This window comes from Ooceraea biroi, chromosome 7 (genome assembly GCF_003672135.1).
Source record: "Ooceraea biroi isolate clonal line C1 chromosome 7, Obir_v5.4, whole genome shotgun sequence".
Taxonomy (NCBI): domain Eukaryota; kingdom Metazoa; phylum Arthropoda; class Insecta; order Hymenoptera; family Formicidae; genus Ooceraea; species Ooceraea biroi.
In genome coordinates this window covers 5,844,286-5,862,703 of record NC_039512.1, presented here as the reverse complement: position 1 = coordinate 5,862,703, position 18,418 = coordinate 5,844,286, and the positions used below count along the sequence as shown (strand labels likewise).

General features: G+C 34.3%; 3 protein-coding genes and 1 long non-coding RNA gene across 5 annotated transcripts in view; 3 read left to right on the top strand and 1 right to left on the bottom strand.

Annotated features, from left to right (window-relative positions):
* Positions 1-679: 679 nt before the first annotated feature.
* LOC105282052 lies at positions 680-3,098 on the bottom strand. The gene is made up of 2 exons (XR_894424.3): positions 2,910-3,098; positions 680-2,733 (listed from the first exon to the last, which is right to left on the bottom strand). It is a non-coding gene; the product is annotated as an uncharacterized LOC105282052 (long non-coding RNA).
* Positions 3,099-4,705: 1,607 nt separating this feature from the next.
* LOC105282050 (E3 ubiquitin-protein ligase TM129) lies at positions 4,706-6,660 on the top strand. Of its 2 annotated transcripts, none has more exons than XM_011343736.3 (6): positions 4,706-5,190; positions 5,288-5,537; positions 5,626-5,815; positions 5,910-6,104; positions 6,181-6,305; positions 6,451-6,660. In XM_011343736.3, exons 1-6 carry the CDS (start codon positions 4,992-4,994, stop codon positions 6,572-6,574), a joined length of 1,083 nt encoding a protein of 360 aa, XP_011342038.1. In that variant the 5' UTR covers positions 4,706-4,991; the 3' UTR covers positions 6,575-6,660. The 2 variants fall into 2 exon arrangements, with proteins under 2 accessions (XP_011342038.1, XP_011342037.1); XM_011343735.3 differs by having other exon boundaries at positions 4,708-5,190; positions 6,181-6,329.
* A 774-nt stretch (positions 6,661-7,434) lies between these two features.
* LOC113562300 lies at positions 7,435-8,332 on the top strand. Its single transcript, XM_026971285.1, has 3 exons — positions 7,435-7,641; positions 7,982-8,068; positions 8,159-8,332. The coding sequence occupies exons 1-3, from the start codon at positions 7,543-7,545 to the stop codon at positions 8,189-8,191; spliced, it is 219 nt and encodes a 72-aa protein (XP_026827086.1). The 5' UTR covers positions 7,435-7,542; the 3' UTR covers positions 8,192-8,332.
* An 8,595-nt stretch (positions 8,333-16,927) lies between these two features.
* LOC105282049 (slit homolog 3 protein) overlaps positions 16,928-18,418 on the top strand; it is a 73,740-nt gene continuing 72,249 nt past the window's right edge. Inside the window, exon 1 of the mRNA XM_011343733.3 lies at positions 16,928-17,433. The gene's annotated coding sequence lies outside the window, so the exon portion shown is untranslated. The remainder of the gene's footprint in view (positions 17,434-18,418) is intronic.

Genomic DNA, 18,418 nt, shown 5'->3' with positions numbered 1-18,418 from the left:
TCGTCTTTGTCATTCTCGTCGTTCTCATCCTCATTCTCATCCTCATCGTCATCGTTGTCGTCGTCGACTTTGATTTCGTCGTCATCGTCGTCGTCGTCGTCGTCGCCGTTGCTAAGTTGTCATCATTAGTATTTTCATTTTCACGATTATTTGTATTAGCAATGTTATTCTTTTTATTGTCATCATTGCCAAGATTATATTCTCATCCTCATTGTTGATTCTATTGCCATCATGATCATCGTTACTGTTTATCCTCATCTTATCTTTTTTAGTTGTTTCAATATTCTCGATATATCTATTGCAATTTTTGTAGGTATTGGCAATCTCTTTGAACTTTGACAAAAAAAGTTTCATGTAGTTTTCTTTTAACAATGGAGATATATATATATATACATATATATATAATGTTTATATAAACATTGATCAAATACAAATATGATATACGTTCTACATAATTTACGAATTTTATTGGACACAATTATAAATTTTATTGCGAAAAGATTAAGACGCTTCGCAAAAGTTGGAATATTTAAAATTGATAAAAAGATGTTGTGAAAACAGATTTCGCATTTGCAGGGACGCAATTGTTCAATGTTAAAAGCATCCTCATACCAGAAAGTTTTGACTCTCGAATTACTATATCAATTTATTGGAATATTCGCTTTGGTTGTCGATTATATTTTGTGTAAAATAATTTGTGGTATATTCCGTTGATTAAAATTGTTGTCAAATTAAGAATATCTCTTCATTATAATTTTTCACTTATTATACTTTATCAATTTACGTTTTATATATTCACAGCAATATTTGTTAATTTAGATTATAATAAGTTAAAATGATTAACGTGTATCGAGTAATTTTATCAAAATTAATACTAAAATGTAATAAAGAGATAACAAATTGTGTTTTATAAAATATTTGACAGGGATAGTTTTTCTATATTCGATTCTATATTTGATTTTTTCTGTATTGTATAACGAAATGATTTAAATATTTCAAATTGAAATTTACATTTAGGAAATATTTATTGTACGCATAGAGACAATAGAGGCTTTTCTATACGTGTAATAATCTTTTCTACTTTTTAGCAAATTAGTTATTTACAATACGCTGTATTTTCGTATTTGCAATAATCGATTAGTCAATTGAATTGGCATTTGATATTCGTGGCCATACTCACAGATTTACGATAACTGAGTGATTTTTCGATTTATCATCAATCACTCCGCGTGTTAACAGTTTAGAATTTAATAATGGCTCTTTGTACAGTAACTTCAATAAGTTTTATTTGTTTGGTTGAATAAAATAAGTAAAAGTAATGTTCTTTCTAAACTCGTATATATTATTTTGAAATGTTCATATATGTTCTTTCAATGATATTAATTAAATTATTTAAGGATAGTTATATTAATATCAGGATCTACTTATTTTTCTTATCTTTTCTGCTTTTATTATAAAGGCTTACACTTATTATAAAGGCTGTTACGCGGAATGTTGATTTGCCAAATTGATTAATTCGGTTTTAATGAGTTTTTTATAATGCATTTTTTTGTACAAATATAATTGGCGTTAAATTTAATGATGGATATGTAGATCGCATAGATCCGAATATACATAGACAAGAGATGTATTAATTTAATAGATTAAAAATTGACCATAAATTGAATAGTTTTAAAATGGCTAAAATGGCCAAAAAAGAGGATAATAACAAAAATGATATAAAGCGTATATGCATGTTGATTTAGAAATTTTTATCAATATATATGCGAGGTAAAACATTTAATGATATAGTTTACTTTATATCGTCTAATAATCGCAAAATCGATCTTGACAATTGTAATTATTATTATTCTTGCCATTATTTTCTATCTATTATTATTAATACTGCATTACAACTGTTATTGCTGTTATTAGTTTTTTATTAAGACCAAGAAAACTAAATATTGCTGATATATATATAAAATGCAAGAAATTACAAATAAGCAATCTCGAACATGAGTTAATATTTATGCTGTGTTTTTTGTTTTAAATTCATCGCGATGTAACACGTGCTTCATATGTAACTAGACTTTTATGGAAACATTCATACTTCCATATGTACTTCCTTTTGTCATTTTTTCTTTAAATCTCTCACTTGTATTCATATTATAATCAGTAATAATTGTACGATCTCAAATACGTATGTAATAACGCATTCTCTATTATTGTAAAGAGATGTTTAATATACAAAAAAATAATATTACAAAATATATATGAGAAAATATTTTTAGATATTTTTATATTTCTTAACAATTATCTTTTCTCAAAATAATGAAAATCTAAAAAAATAATTTTAGAAAAAATCATGATTTCATGATATGAGCCAGAAATATAAGAAAGTAAAATTAACATAGACAACTGTTTTGTGTGAACGAAATTATTTAACAAATAAAGAAAAAGATGAGCGATAACGATAACATAAATAGTTAACAGATAATAAGCATTTCTACATAATAATGGAAGATGGAAATACGATAGAATGAAAAGAATAACCGTAGAATCAATATCGAAAAATTACATTTTCAGAAAAAGATAAAAAAGGACGCAAAGTTTATCTTTTTTTCATATTGCATATCGCATATCATGTTGGGTGCGATTATTCATTTTTAACTGCAATCATGTCACCGACACAGTTCGCTTCATTTCGACATGTGTTCACAGCGTTCATCTCTTTCTTTTTAAGGTGATTTCATCCTGAAACAGTTAGATTGATGTCCCAATTACTTGTTGCGCAAAAGGTGCAATATGCAGTATGGTAAGATACTAAAAATTGCATAAAATCCCAGTATGCAGCTTGTATCTAATAATATTCTAAATTTTATTCTTTTTTGTTAATAAGTGTTTAAATCCAATAATAGAAGTTTAATTACTTAATAATAGTTCGGCAATAATTTTCGATAAAGCTCTAATAATATTGCGGATTTCATCGCCGAATCCTACATTGGAGATCCCTTTTCCCTGCGTATGCCATGTCCATAAGAACCCAGTAAGCAAAATGTGTGCAATCTGCCAGCAGATTGGCAACAGATTACTGCAGAAGTTGATAGCAAATTGGCATCCGTTATGTCCGCATTAGGATAGTGATCTGCCAGCAAAGCCTGCTAACAGACTCTGACAGCAGAAACCGAACAGAATCTGCAGCTTTTGGCCATTCATATTTACGATATATTAAAGCATGTGTTTACTTTTAACACACTATAAATTGGCATTTTATATTACCATGTGTTAAAAGAACGCATTTGTTTGTTAAATTAAAGTACATTTGGCTTGATGTGTCTTTCTGACAGTTCGTTGCATAATCTCTCTCTTATTGTTAATTTATTCTAATCTGAAGTCCGAATTTCGCTTTCGAACTTCAGATTGCTTGTGGCGTGCGTGAACTACACGGACGTTGTCCATGGGAGCCTCTGTGCCGCAAGTGCAAAAATTTTCAGAAAAATTAATATTATCATGCCAAGGCGCGTATATTAACTTATATAACTGTTAGGCTAAATCTTAACATCGAGTAAGAACTCGACGCGTGCACCGCATAGCGGTGCGGAGCGAAAACACATATTCATAGCCGTGTAAATTTGAATACTGTCAAAAGCTGCAGATCCTGTTCGATTTCTGCTGCCAATCGCTGTTAGATTCCGCGCGCGCAGATCTTGCTCGGTTTCTGCTGCCAATCTGCCGTTAGATTCCGCGTGCGCAAATCTTGCTCGGTTTCTGTCGACAATCTGACTTCAAGCCATGTTTGCAGATTCTGCTCGGTTTCTGCCGCCAATCTGTTCTTAGATTTTGTGAGCAAGCTCTGTTACATTTCTGGCACCAATTTGTCGAATTAATCGTTAATAACAACTTCTGTATCAAATTTGTTGTCTTTTGGCTGACAATAGTTGATAGCAGATAGTTGGCATCATCTGCTTTCGGCAGACTTGGCTATCTGGGAAGCATTCGGCAACGAATATGCTCCTCATCGACGTCACATCTTCCTTATATGACTATCTCCTCCACTCGTGATTGTTCCCATGCAATGCCCATGCAGATCCCACCTTCCTCTTTTCCACGAAAAAAAGGCTATCCAGTATCCCGTATGGCTATGCAAATTAATTCGGTGCCTTTTAACATAAACTTCAAAGTTCATTCACGTAAATCGAATACAAGTTTAATGTTCGAAATAATTTTTATTTTTTTTATATAACTTTGCTTCATTTATTGAACAGCTCAGAAATATTCTTGCAAAAAAACGTGAAAGTTTTGAATCAATAAAGGGAGCAGTCTACTTAGCGTTACAAATGTTTCAAAATACGTACTTTTATATTTCTTTTCGTTTGAAAAAAGAAAAACGGAGAAAATGTTTTCAAGTGTTTGTAGTGTAGTCAAAGTTTTTTCAGAAATTTTTCATTATTATAATAATATAAAATTATAATAATATAAAAATGCCCGCGATTATCTACACTTACAATACACTTTAGGTATACTTTGTAAATCAAAAGGAACACATAAAATTTTTTCTTGGGTAATAATTCTCCGTAAAACAATTTTCGACATATTTCTCATATAAAACTATGCATAAAGCTGGAAAATGTAACTACGCGATTTATTTCATAATTTGACTGTAATTTTGAAATAACTATAAATAGTAGTTTTGCTTGAAGGTCACTAGGAGTCTCTGTATGCCTTCTATCACTCTGAAAATATGATCTCAAATTATTGTAGCTGTCGTTCGTTATTCATTGCCCACACTAGAAAATAATTCTGTGCTTATTTTCGTCAAATGTTGAAGACAAACAGAATGAATACTGCCGTAGTTGCACTAATAAGGGAATATAATTTATGTCCATAACAAAAAGTGGAAAAGTGTGTGTGCTGAAAGATTTTACTAAATACTGATCTTTGAAGTCTTTGAAGAAAGTGTTATTTTTTATGCTGGATATGGGTCATATTGCCAAGTAGAAGTTTAATGAAAAATGTCTTTAATTTTCTATACTTTATTTTATCTTTTGATGTCTGGATGCATTATTTATCCACCTACGGAGTTCATGTCGCTAGGATTGACTGTGAAAGATATTTTCGCACATTGGCTTGGTAGCGAAAATGAATTTTTCATACAGTATCACATTAAAAGAAGTACAATTACGTTACTCGTGCACTCCATACTGCCTTTGGGTAACAGACATATTTCAATTATGTTCCATTATTTCAATCTATTATATTATGAAATTCTCAGGAAGCCGAGAATTTATACATGATTCTTTTTTCTCAGGTTATATTGTAGGGTTGATATACCTTGATCACATAGATGTTGCAAAACTTTTGTTCACTGGAGAAAGTCCCATTAGACTATTGATTGTCATTTACATCACCATTGGACCACTTTGCATGTTAAATGAAATTGGTGAATGGTTTATACATGATTGGGCTTTGCATCCAATAGCACAAAATCTTTCTGCATACAGTAACAGTAATACATCATGGATAACTGTCGCTTGTGATATTAATACAGAATATCGAAGGTTCATTCAACTATCTAAATTGTACTTAGGAACTTGAGATTGTAAGTATAGATTATACTTGTACTAAAGTAATATAATTTTATTTTAGAGTAGATAAACTTATTATTATCACAAATAGCATAACTCGTATTGTGGTAACAGACAACTGGATTATTAAGGTCACTCCTTATAAGTTGTATGTTGCACATCAAAATGACACAACCTTAGTTGTGAATAAAAGCGACACACATGTGATGTCACCTACGACGAGAGATCAAGTTCAGTATATCAACATACAGGTATAATATAACAATGTGTGTGTGTGTGTGTGTGAATAAAAATTCAATTGAAATTCAAATAGTAATGGAAAAGAATTTACACATTATCTTCTAGGTAAGCTCGCTACGAGCAATGACGCAAGGCTTTGATATAAGATTAAATGCATTGACTTTTGAGGATTTACAAGATAAAGTTTCACGACCAATTATTGTATCACAAAATATAACGTTCCATAAAACTATGCTCGATCTTTTTATTGATACTTTTAAAAAAGAGGTCGATAAGAATCCGTTCTACGAAACTGTTCAGGTATGAGTCATATTATTATCAATTCTTTTTAATTATACCTCTCGATTTATCAACAATTATTAATTACTGTCTGTAGGAATTGGAAAGATGCATTGGATGCATGCAAGCATTTTCAAATATAAAATTGATGAAATTATGCAATAACAGTATAGGAAATAGACATCATTATGATTGCGAAATGTGTTATTGTCGTCCAATGTGGTGTGTAGAATGTATGGCAAAATGGTTAATATTTTCTTGTTCTAATATTATTATTATTAATTACTCTCACTTATGCTAAATTATATTCAAATCAATAATAACATCCAGATTATGGTTATATTTAATATTAATATGTTTTAAATAGGTTTGCTTCAAAACAAGATGACAATGAATTAGACACATGGTTGTCTTCCAAGTGTACCTGTCCTGTATGTAGAGCACCATTTTGTATTTTGGATGTCTGTTATGTAAGAGTGCCGAATGATTAAGTTTATTTCCCATAAGAAATTTTAGATGTAAATAATGCGTTATTTGGAATTTTATAAAATTTATATATAAAATTATATCATAAATATCTTTGCAAATTATAATTTCTGACCCAATAAAAAATTTTTCACGTAGCCTATTTAAAACAAATTCAAGACTTATTTAAATACATTTATAGTTTTGTGAATGTATGTATGTATATACATGTGTATAAATAAGCGAACATTATTTTTATAAAGTAAATCTTCTTTTAAAAATATCATCTTTAGCAATGCATAATTTAATGCTTGATAGAAAATATGTTATATATCGATAATTAGCACAAAACTGATAATCTATTTTATTTTATCCAAAATATTGGAATCAATTAAGATAAAAAATGTGGGATTACCAGGAAACGTACAGACTCTTCGTGGCCTTTGAATAAATTACGATTTAATTAAATAAAAAAATCTTAAGTCTAATTATTAATTTAATAATTTCTGTCGTATTGACAGATATGAAACAATCTAAACCTAAAGCAACAGACAATTATGCAATAAGCTAAATCGCAAAATAATTATTGTATTGTATTTTTCATATCAAGAAGCCTCAAGGTATGTATAAAACATTTTTTAGAAAAATAGTTAAAATGTTATTTAAACAAGTTTTATTGATTTTTTTCAGCCGCATTTCAAGCGTACTGTATTAACAGTTCCTAATTTTATTTAGTGAAAATTCTTACAATTATACAACTGATGTTGTAATACAACATTCATACAACTATATTATAAAAAATTAGATTTGTTTGCAATTAACTGGGAAAACTTGACAGCTCATACGTATGCCTCGTTATTCTTATCTTGTTCGCTGACAAGCGTGAGGCTTGTCTGCGCTTGCGCATTACGCATATGTAGGTTGTGTTGCACAGGTCGCTTGACAATTTGTAACTTTGTGCAATTAACTGTTACATAGTGAAAATTCAACCAAAATGTGGTGGGAAATTCTTCCAGCGGCATTTATAACAAGTTTAGTAACATTTGTCCCACAATATGCAACGTGGTACCTAAATATATTGGTTTTTGGAAATGTAAGTTAACGCAAACTTTACGTAACATAACCTAGCGACATTTTCAGAGTTCACACCAAATGGTAACCAAAATATATCCTGCTGGTGATAATCTTTAAGTTGCGTTAGAGGTTTAAGCATTATACTTATGTACTCGACATTTCTTTATAGAGTAACAAATTATATATATATATTTTCCGCAATTTTGCTTGTAGCCAATTGCAGAATTTGTTGGAATCCAAATTTGACATTTATTACTTTCGTTTTACAAATATTTTGTTATCTTTTACATATGACATTATATAGACAAATTAAATAAGCATGAGATTGTAATGTTACTTGCTTGGTTTCCTCTTTATAGCCAATGCGTAGAGACATGAGCAAAGAATGGGATCGCAATATGTTTACAAGGGACTCTCGCATAGATGGAGCGCCATGGAAGAACAGGGTAATTTGTTAATTAACGTATACATATAAAATATAGATTGTTTTAGTTTTCTTTTTATATGTAATTCTGACATAAAATTATTGTTTTTAGGGATTAGCAAATATTCCTGATGATGATGAGTAAGATTACAAATACCTCAATAATTGCAGTAATGATATACTAGATACAATAAATGGTAACTAGTATTGGTTTTAATTATATAATTTAAATAAAATAAATAATATACAACTAGTGTATAAATAATATATACATAAATACATTAAATATGACATAAAGTATATATCTTATTTTTCACTTCTTGTCTTTCATTTCTTAGATGCCAAACTAAATCATATTTATGGATTCTAGTAATAGCACTTACTAAGAAAACAAAATTTAGCTCTCTCTTGAAATAAATCTTTATATTATTAAAATTAAGCTATTCATATAATTAAGAACAAATATTTCATATTTTAAGTTATTTTAGAATATTTTGTAGATATCTCATCTTTTGTATGGTAACAATTGCGACGCAGCACTTTAATAATGGAAACATGAGAATTTATATAATCCATGGATAAGATATTATCCTTAGACATTCAACGTTCTTTATCATTTATACCTTAATAATTCAGTATAAGACGCAATGTATATATAACAAGTCCAAGCAGCTAAAATGAAACTCACTGAGTTAATGAATTATAAAATCACATCCGTAAGATCTAGGTCGCGGCGGTCATTCCAGTACGTGTTTCTTACAGTAACTCTTACAGAACTCGCAGAACCGACACTATAACATTATCTTTATTCTAGAATTTCTCGGGTACTTTTAGCTAAGCGTTTCACAGATATGTCATCATATGCATGTGTGGTATTGATAAGATAAGGACGTAAATACCGCGTAGAAACTCGTCTTTGAAGTCTTAAGTGCGATATTTTCAGAAAATTAATAATTCGCAATACTCTCGTAAGAGAGAGAGAGAGAGAGAGAGAGTGAGAGAGATACTTGGGCTACATATCAAATTAACGTACGCGCAGGCAAGAGTGCGGGCTTTAGATAAATAATCCCTTTTAACACATTTAGGACATGTGCTCTAAAATCACCCACACATTTAAGCTTTACCGAGATATTTGAGAGATGTTAGTGCGTAATTAATATTGACTCGTATCAGCGTACCACATTTACGCATTTGTACGATAGATTTTACAGCTCATATTGTAGCATATATATTAATGTTTGCAATCTGGACTTTTATTACTGGTCTTTACAATTACGATGTAAAGAAAAAGAATTTTTTTGGAAAATTGTAGAAAGTTTTGTGTAAACATTTACATTATTAATGATATCTACTATCTGAATCATGGTGATAAATTTAAATTTAACATTAAATTTAAAATTAAAACGTTATGTATCTCAAATATTAAGTGCTTAGCGAAAACTCGAGCGCGAATTCGTTAGAGAACATGCCACCAAAGCGAGAGGCAGGTTTGAGGATTCCCATTTTAACTCAGAGACTGTAATTTCCTGAGAGTTACTTCTAAATCCCATTCCCAAGGTCCGTAGAGTAGTTGGCTTCGTAGTTTATAAAAAGTAGTTAAGAAATTTTATTTCAAGAAATGAGAGTACCGCGAACATGTGCCGAGTAAACTTTCCAAACCTGCGATCTTCAAACCATACGGGAAAGCTTTACTTCACGCGTCTTTACGTCAGACATGGCACCACAGTAGCTTTGCATTGTAAGTATGCGCGGAATAATCTTAATGGAAAAGTAGGTTTCACAGTAAATATACACTGGGTGACAACGATACGTCCCCCAGTATCCACTATTTGAGCAACAAGTGTGTCGGTGGAGGGGTTCAGGGAAATACTGTTCTCCTCATGCGATAAACTTTGATCTTTGAAGTGACAGAAAGGGATAATTATCAATAATTGAAAAAAATGACGGCAAGAATAAATGAATTTTAAGCACTAACATGAATAATACGCATATCAATATGACATTTTGCAGCAATAATACACATATTACTCAGTAAAGTAGATTTTTAGCATTTTATTATATTTATGTGAAAAAATAATCTTTTTTACACTAAGTAATTTTGTATTTTAATATTATCTTATTAAATCTCACCTATAACGTCTCCTTGTTATGATTAATATTACATTTTATTTTAATGTCTTCTGATAATTATTTACGAGATTAATATCTGAATATAAGAGGAGAAAAAAAGATTAAGGGATTGCTATTAAGATAGTATAAATGTTATAAAATCTCCAGATATAACTATCCAAATTAAAATTCTCGTACTAGAAATGATTAATTAGAAAGTAGTCGGTGAATATCTTCGCGAAATAACTCAGACGCGAGAGAATGGAAAGATGGACATAATTAGTTCGTACAAAAAAAAAGAAATAATATAAAAAAAATAGTAAAATTAGACGGTTTGTGTTGTTGATGAATGCGATTGACGAACCAATAGCATCCCAAAGGGACTGTGATACTGTGACACCTGTCATCGATTTTCGCTGGCGAGATTTAACAGAGCTTGTTGCTTCATGTAGATTTTCGCGCCGACATACCAAACCGACCATACTGCAAACTGGATGACAAATTAAAAATTAATGTCCCAAAAATAGCCGTTGCTGTGAGGAATATTACCTTAGGTATATCCGCAAGTGAAATGAAAATTCTCCGCTTGTCAGACTGTCAGAGGAAGAAATATCTGGAAGCAGCGTAAGGTATCCCCCTAGCCGTCGGGGAATTCTTATTTTCTCCGGCGTAAAATGCGTTTCGCTATTCATTTCCTCGGCACGTTCAATACTCAAGGTAGAGACGTTCCGAAATTTTCCTACAGGTAGGATCTTGATGATACAAGAGGCGTAGTATGCGACAAAAGAAGTTTCCAGATGTGCGAAACGACAGTGCTCCTTTGTTTTCCTTCCATTACGACCTGGGACCCTCGAAAGCTTGTAAGATCGACGCCAAAGTGGACAGACACAGATAACGAACAATAGCTCGTTGGTAGAAGATTGCCATCAAGTTACGCTTGTATCGCAAGAACCACGTGCTGTCTCATAAAAACGATGATTCAAGTGCGTTAATATTAGAAGCATAAGTGCGCGACCCAGATATTTTCTTATACAAAAAGTGGGAGTGTAAAAGTAACGTAAAAATCATTATTCATCAAATATTATGGAGTCTTTTTATGAAACTTGAATTTATCTATGTCAAACTTACAATTTTTGCTTTGAAATTTTTTAAGGCTGTCAAAGCACAATAATTTCACATGTCGCAGTTTCTTCAATGTTTAAAATATGGTCACATGACAAACATAGAAAGCTAGAGATCAGATGTGTATTTATTATTATTGATCTATTCATTTCCAGTTACATATAAGAATATTTTCGATCTGTCAAATTATAATGCGTTTATGTCGTATGTTTCGATGAAATTATTTAAATTTATCCGGCGAGGAGAGTTGAATAGACGTTAAAAATAAAATACCTCTTAGCTATTATTCATGTATCGTATCGACATAATTAAATTTCTCTATACTCAAACGTGTTTCTAACGTATTGACAAAGTAAAAATAAAATTTGAAGTGTTCACGTATACACGAATAGAAGGTGTGCGAGTAGAATCGATGTTCTCGAAGGTTCCCTATATGGATTCCCTCGTACTAAAGTTACAGCCATTATACGACGACGATCTTAAATAAAAATCGAAATGTGATTATTTCCAATAATTTAATCAAGTCAAATCACAAATTTTGTTATACCTCTTCTTCTGCAAAAAGTACGAGCGCGTTTCTCGCGATACTAGCTGCAGTATTTTCGCGTAACTTTCATTACGTGCAATTTCATTTGCATCCTTTTACTAACGCAAGGGATTATGGCGGTATTTAAGCTGAGTGAGAGTTCACGTTGACACTGGTGATTAATACAACTTCGCAATCTACAGTTAACATGAAACAATTGACCGAACTTAAAGAGCGACACGATAATCGCCTTGTGTTTTTCCATTCCGAGTTGCGTTGACCAGAATCACGAGTACAATATCTGCGCTATTGCGGTCGGTGGACTATTTAATCAAGCAGCAAGATTGATATTAAACGCGTACGTGCGAGAGCATTGTTGTAACACACGAGAGTTGTAATATGGGAGAGTACTATAGCTGTGCTACAAATAAATTACTCTTCGCAATTACACAAAGGGCGTTGCGCCCTCGCAACGAACTTCTCGTTATTGGCTCGTAAAAGGCCCGAAAAACATTAAAGTCAGCAGGGAACGAGTAACGTTAACGTGCCCTCAAAAGGATGTATTATTCATGTGTGCGCGAAACCCTCTAAGGAGAGCCTCTACGGAGGCGTTCTCATTTCGATTTATCATACATGTAAGAATTTATGATGACTAAGCAACCACGAAAATGCGAAATACAATCACGCTAATATTTCTCGCAGTTGGTTGCTTTTGATAGAAGCTCGTGTTTATGTCAGATATCTTGATGGGCGCAATCAATTCGTAAATAACTCTCAAGTGTTTCCGTTAAATATCTCCACGTAATAAATCTGTGAAAGCACCAGCATGTAACTGAACATTATTCAAGTATTGTTAATTACGTTAACTAGTGATTCATGTTCATGTCAAGTATTTGTGCAGCAAACTCGTAAATACTTTTCGCAAGCAAGGCTTTGAAACAGCGCAAATAATATCAATTGTGCAGTATTAAAATATTATTAAAACTTTTTGTCTGATAAAAATATTATTTTCCGAACCGAGATAATGGTATCTGTGGCAACAAAGAAATAATAAATGGAAATTCCAATAATTAAATTTAAATTCGCTTGATGGCAGAATAAGTTCCACTAATCTCGTAAAAATAGAGATAGCTGGAGGAAGCGATAGTTTAGATATTAATATTCGTTATTTTTAGTTTCCTCCGCATACATGGTACACATATACAAATAGCTGTATTTTTACGGTACAGCAAATATGCAAGTGGGCGGGTGTAACAGACTCTAACGACACGTAGGGTCGTTACTGTTCCATTGTCTCTCGCCGTTGGTTTAGCGGGTTTAAGGGAAAAGACCGTACCTGGCTGTCGGCGCTTATATATCTCGGTTGTATTTTCCTCAATTATTACTAACGACATAATAAAATATGATGACTTACGACACCGCGGCGCTTTCGACAATGCGCGGCGGCTCGTAGGAAAAGCCGGCCGCAGCTGTAAATCCTGCTTTCGCCGGTGCCCTATAAATCACGAAAGAGCGTACAATACCTGAGTAAAATCGACAGTACGTCCCGCGCGATACACGGCATTAATCTTAGATCACGACAAGCGACATCACTCCGTGACTTTGCCGAGCACGATTTTCCTCAGCGCGGCGGCACTCGCGTCCGCGTAATTCCCCGGCATTTCCCGGTACTTTCATATTCTTGAGGAATCGCAATTCCGCCGAAACCCCAGAGGACCGCGTCTCGATCGTCTTCATAAGGATTCTCGCCTTGGGAGATAGAACTTATCGATTTGCGCGTGTTCACTCCGCTACTTCGAGCAACGTTGACGTCGGCTAATCACGCGACGCCACCTCATCTTGACGAAATCAATGAACAACGTGAAATATTGTCCGGATATCGATGCCTGAATTATTTTCATCTTTTTTTTACTCCGACCATTTCGCATTCGAGCGTATTCGCGTTCGATCACTTTTTCCATTGTCGTATAATTTTTCTTTGTCAGTTTCTGACGACTCCGCTAACGCGTACTGATGATTCTACCAGTGTATTGTGCTTACTGAAGTATTAACATGCGGGACGACGACATTATCCGTAATTCGACATCTCTACAAATTGTTATACGTCGAAGGTGGCTCGATGTAACGCAGGATAAAAGAATTGATCACTTTTTAATCATAGAGATAAATTCCCAGGGTTTCATGGAAATTCCTAGCAGTCCGTAGTAGTTTCCTCACGAAAAAATTCAATTCGCTTGGAAATGTCACTTCTGCTGTCCATGTCAGCCGTTGCATGAATTCACGTCAATCTTCATGAATTTAACTCTACGTATTCAATTTCTCGCGTTATTGATACTTTGCATCATTCATGCTCTTCATTTTTCCGGAAGTAAAATATTCGATAGTCCGATAGCCCGATAGTCCGATTTGCATTTATTAGCGTCCCTCATTAGCAGTGTCTCGCGCGCACTTGCTTTTTTTTCCGACGCTCGTTTGAAGGATTAATTACATGTCGCTTCATCTCTCTCTCCGCGAGAGTCCGAGGTACCGCGGTAGCCTTCATTGCCAATTCCAATTCAGGAAAATCGTGGAAAGTCCGGCGGGCTCACGGTACACACCGTGCAAACTTGCTCAAACATGCTTCCTCGGACTTACCACGCCCAGAGCCTTTTGCATCGCGCCGTTACTTTCCAACGCAAACGAACGTCGGGGCTCTCGTTTTCGTCGACCCTTTTAGCGTCGGGGATGTAACCCGTCGGTCGCGCGAGCGACAAAATTAAATGAAACGACGGTGAAAGAATTAATTTGAAATTTTGCATCGTCCAACTGTGACATCCGGAAGAGCCCTTCGTCCACGTCCTCGTGGTCTCTTCGGTGTTTTCTGTGTGCTTTAGCACGCGCGAACCTCGCATAATCGCTCGACCAGTCGGACGTTTGTTTAAACTTTATCCGAAAAGCAATTCATTTAAACGGCTTTCCTATCCTGCGTGCGATTATTCCTTTTTTCCTAGCAGCACGATAATTCATCGCGTGATACATAAAACGTTAAAAAGCCGTCTCTTGCGTTCCGAATGGAAATGCAATAATGTCGGGATTATATAATAACATTGCATAGTGAAGAGAGGAAACTGGAAAGAATGAAAGCGTTTGTGATATTTCGCAGAAGCGTACCGTGATATGACATTTCTGCTCGGGGTGGTTTATAATTATCTCTGTAATTTACAAAAATTTGATATTTTATTCTTTTCTAAGATGATAAATGTCTTCTTGCAGAAAATAATTGTAATTTATTATTTTTACATTTTTTTTAGATACACTTATTTATTTATTCATTTATTAATTTTGTGAGATATTTAAGATATTATATATATTTGCATATTAAAATGTTGACTTTAATCTTTGATGAGAAAAATAATATCAAAATTAATGGCAAAGTAATTGCTTTGAAAATAAATGATAAGTTTTGCGAATTTTTGCCTAACAATGCAAAACAGATAATGTCGCACAATAATTTATGCGGGTCTATTTGCGCGTCTTGCTGAATGTAAGGCGGCGATTTTTTTGTAAGAACGTGTAACCTTCAATTTGCGGGCGTGAGAAGGCGAGAATTGTGAATTTACATACATACACGCGAGGTGATGGTGCCATCTTTGAAATCCATTTTTACGGATAAATGAAAACTTGCTGAACTTACATCTCACGCCACTTTGCATACATCTGAAAAGTTTCATGGAAATTAAAATTTTCCCGGTAGTCCGTTCTCCACGAAATTTCAATTCGCTGGAAACGCTACTTCGGCTGTTAGACTTTAATTAATACCGCAAATCAAGATCGTCGGGATATCCCTTTTATATAGATTTTAAATTGTCGTATTGTGTTGGGTGATGTATAAGCGTATTATTATCCGTTATGAATTTCACGCGGAAGATTTATGAAAACATCTCTGGAATTAATTGCTACATTAAATCGCATATGACAGATATTATCGCCGTGAAAGTGATCCATGCCCTGTCATTAATTACACAATAATTTGGCAGTGTTGATACTAGTAATAAAACAATAAAATAGGATGCGATAAAAACAAGAAAGTTGTGCGTAAAATTTATTGAAGAAAAACATGTCTAAAGTTAAATTCAACGGTTTTAATGTGAATTCTACTCTTCGTATAAAATGTGATTTAACATCTTATTTAATAAATATTATTAAAATAAAATACAGCAACGTTATTTAATCTAATATCTGCCCATATCAAAAACGTGACATGTAGATGTAAAACCTCTGATGGTTTTTAATATTTTTATCAGAGTTTTTTCCGATTTAAATAATTTCGATTTATCTTTACTATTGTTTGATATGTATCTTTGGAACCTGCACACCATATTTTTCGCGGCAGCAAAATGAATAAAAATAATTCTTATAAATATGAATCCGCCTTTTAGTTTTATGAACACTATCGATTCGAATTTCGTTTATTACAGAATCCTTGACAGTCAACATGCGGAAGCAGCGCATACATATTACAATCAGAAAATCTGTAAACATACGTCATCCTGTATATATGCAGTTTCAGAAATGTGCGTCGTTTACGCTGCGAACTTTTTATACTAAAAATTTGCTCCAATTTTCTTTATCAATGAGTCAATCTAATGAATAAGAATTTTTCGCGTTACATAAAGCCACCAGCGCGGTTGAGTAACTTACAATTAGAACAAAAACACACACGTATACGTCATCTATGTCGGAAATTACCAATGACTCAATCCGATGTATCATGAAAGCAAGAATAATAGAAATATCTAATAAATCAATAAATTTATACAAAAATAACATAAATAAATAAACATATAAAAATAATATTTGATAAATAAATATCGAAATTTTCTTAATACGGCAAAGAATAAACGTAAACATTGGACGCGCGCTAAATACGCATTTCTAAACGTCCCCTCGTCAGATCGCCACTTTGAGAAGCACTGATCCGTGCAACGCGATATATCCTCGCGCTGCCTCTACATGTTCGAAAAGCGCTTCTCCCTCGAGCAACCCTCCTGCAAGAGCTGGCGGTGGCACGTAGGCACTGCTCGTGCACAGGCTCGATGACAACACGGGAGCCGAGGGTGAAGAACGGTCGGCGATGTGAGCGCGCTCGCCACGAGGCGTACAGTCGAACGTGAGGCTTCGTCCGAGCAAGTTGTGTTTACGTGCGCGCTCGTTCGCTCATTCGCTCGCTCGCTTCGACGCTCGATCGCGTCGTTTCGGAAAGCCGAAGGTGCTACGATACACAGCGCAGCGCAACGGACGATCGCGCGCGGGCGCGCGCGCGCATTCCTCGAGCGAGATCGCGTCGAGCATCTCCGAGAAAATCGAGCCGGAAAAGCCGTGCGAGTCGATCCGAAGTCGCGATCTAAAGCCTCGCGATTCGCTTCCCCCGCCTCCCCCCTCTCCCTTCGTGTAGCGTCGCTCGCAGTTGCGCGCGAGACGCCGTCGAGGTGGCTTCGTGTACGAGAGTGAGAGAGCTCTCTCTCGTGAGGACTCTTGCCGATTCGTGTTTCTCTCTTTGTGTGGGACTGATTAAGCACTCGAGACAGTAAGACGTGAGGAAATGTATCAGTGATTCCGCCATTCACGTGATCGCTTCTTCGGAATTATTGGTATGTGTGTATGTGTGCGTAGGTGCACGTTGTATTTTTGCATCATATTTTCTGTGATTCCTGCATCTTTTGTTCCGCTTGAAGCTCGTTTCAAGCTCGGTGATTTTCTACCTGAAAGTGGCCGATTTGTTCGACGTGAAGTTGGCGACTCTACGAAGTAGTGAGACGCGAGAAGTTGTGCCTTTGTGCAATGACGGATTCTCCATTTTGGAATTCGAAATTTGGTCGAATTTCGTTTTTGGATTTTAATTGAATGTTTTGAGAATGCAAATGCTTCTTTGTTTTTATTCTAGTTTTCTTGATTTTGTTTTGAAGAACCGTGATCGGCTTATACGGACAATTTATACGAACCGCAAATAAAAACGTTCTCAAAGTTTGCTTCGTACACGGTGCGTGTAAAAACTTGATCGTATTCTCCGAGTCACTTACGGATAGATCGAATCGATTCGCGATTATCGAGTTGAGGTGAAACCAATTTACAATTCATATTCGCGCGTGCGGTCGATTTCTAATCGTAAACTTTCAATTCTCGCTGCGAATATCGCATGGAATCTCAATCGGCTGAACCGTCTGAATTCACGCATCGGACGCTCGATTACGAAATTTCGCGGGAATTCAATCTTCGACTGCCAACTTCTCGCGTCTGTTCGGAAACTGCGCCGAAACCAAAACCAGGGTTTTTCCGATTCCTTTTTGGGTTAAACTCCAGTAAACTTAATTTTCGCCAACTTTTCTCTCTTTCCCAACTCGCTTCTTCGTATAGAAACAAAATCTGCTTCTCAACTCTCTGCTGGATCAAAAAGAGCAGATTGCCGAGAGAATATTTAAATTAAATTCTCGATACGCTATTCCGAGTGTTTTACAATTTTATAAAAAGAAATGACAAAAACGACTCGGAATAAATACGTACAGCATACATTTATCTTATATTCGGTCTTATTACAGTGAATTTACACACACATACACAAACAATTTAAATTAAAAA

Bases quoted from the DNA above. Each gene is read 5' to 3' on its own strand.
- LOC105282050 (XM_011343735.3), top strand. From the start codon at position 4,992: ATGTCTTTAATTTTCTATACTTTATTTTATCTTTTGATGTCTGGATGC. The intron at 5,538-5,625 runs GTTCATTCAACT...ATTTTATTTTAG, and splicing joins ATTAATACAGAATATCGAAG to AGTAGATAAACTTATTATTA. The intron at 5,816-5,909 runs GTATAATATAAC...ATTATCTTCTAG, and splicing joins TTCAGTATATCAACATACAG to GTAAGCTCGCTACGAGCAAT.
- LOC113562300 (XM_026971285.1), top strand. From the start codon at position 7,543: ATGTGGTGGGAAATTCTTCCAGCGGCATTTATAACAAGTTTAGTAACA. The intron at 7,642-7,981 runs GTAAGTTAACGC...TCCTCTTTATAG, and splicing joins ATATATTGGTTTTTGGAAAT to CCAATGCGTAGAGACATGAG. The intron at 8,069-8,158 runs GTAATTTGTTAA...TATTGTTTTTAG, and splicing joins GAGCGCCATGGAAGAACAGG to GGATTAGCAAATATTCCTGA.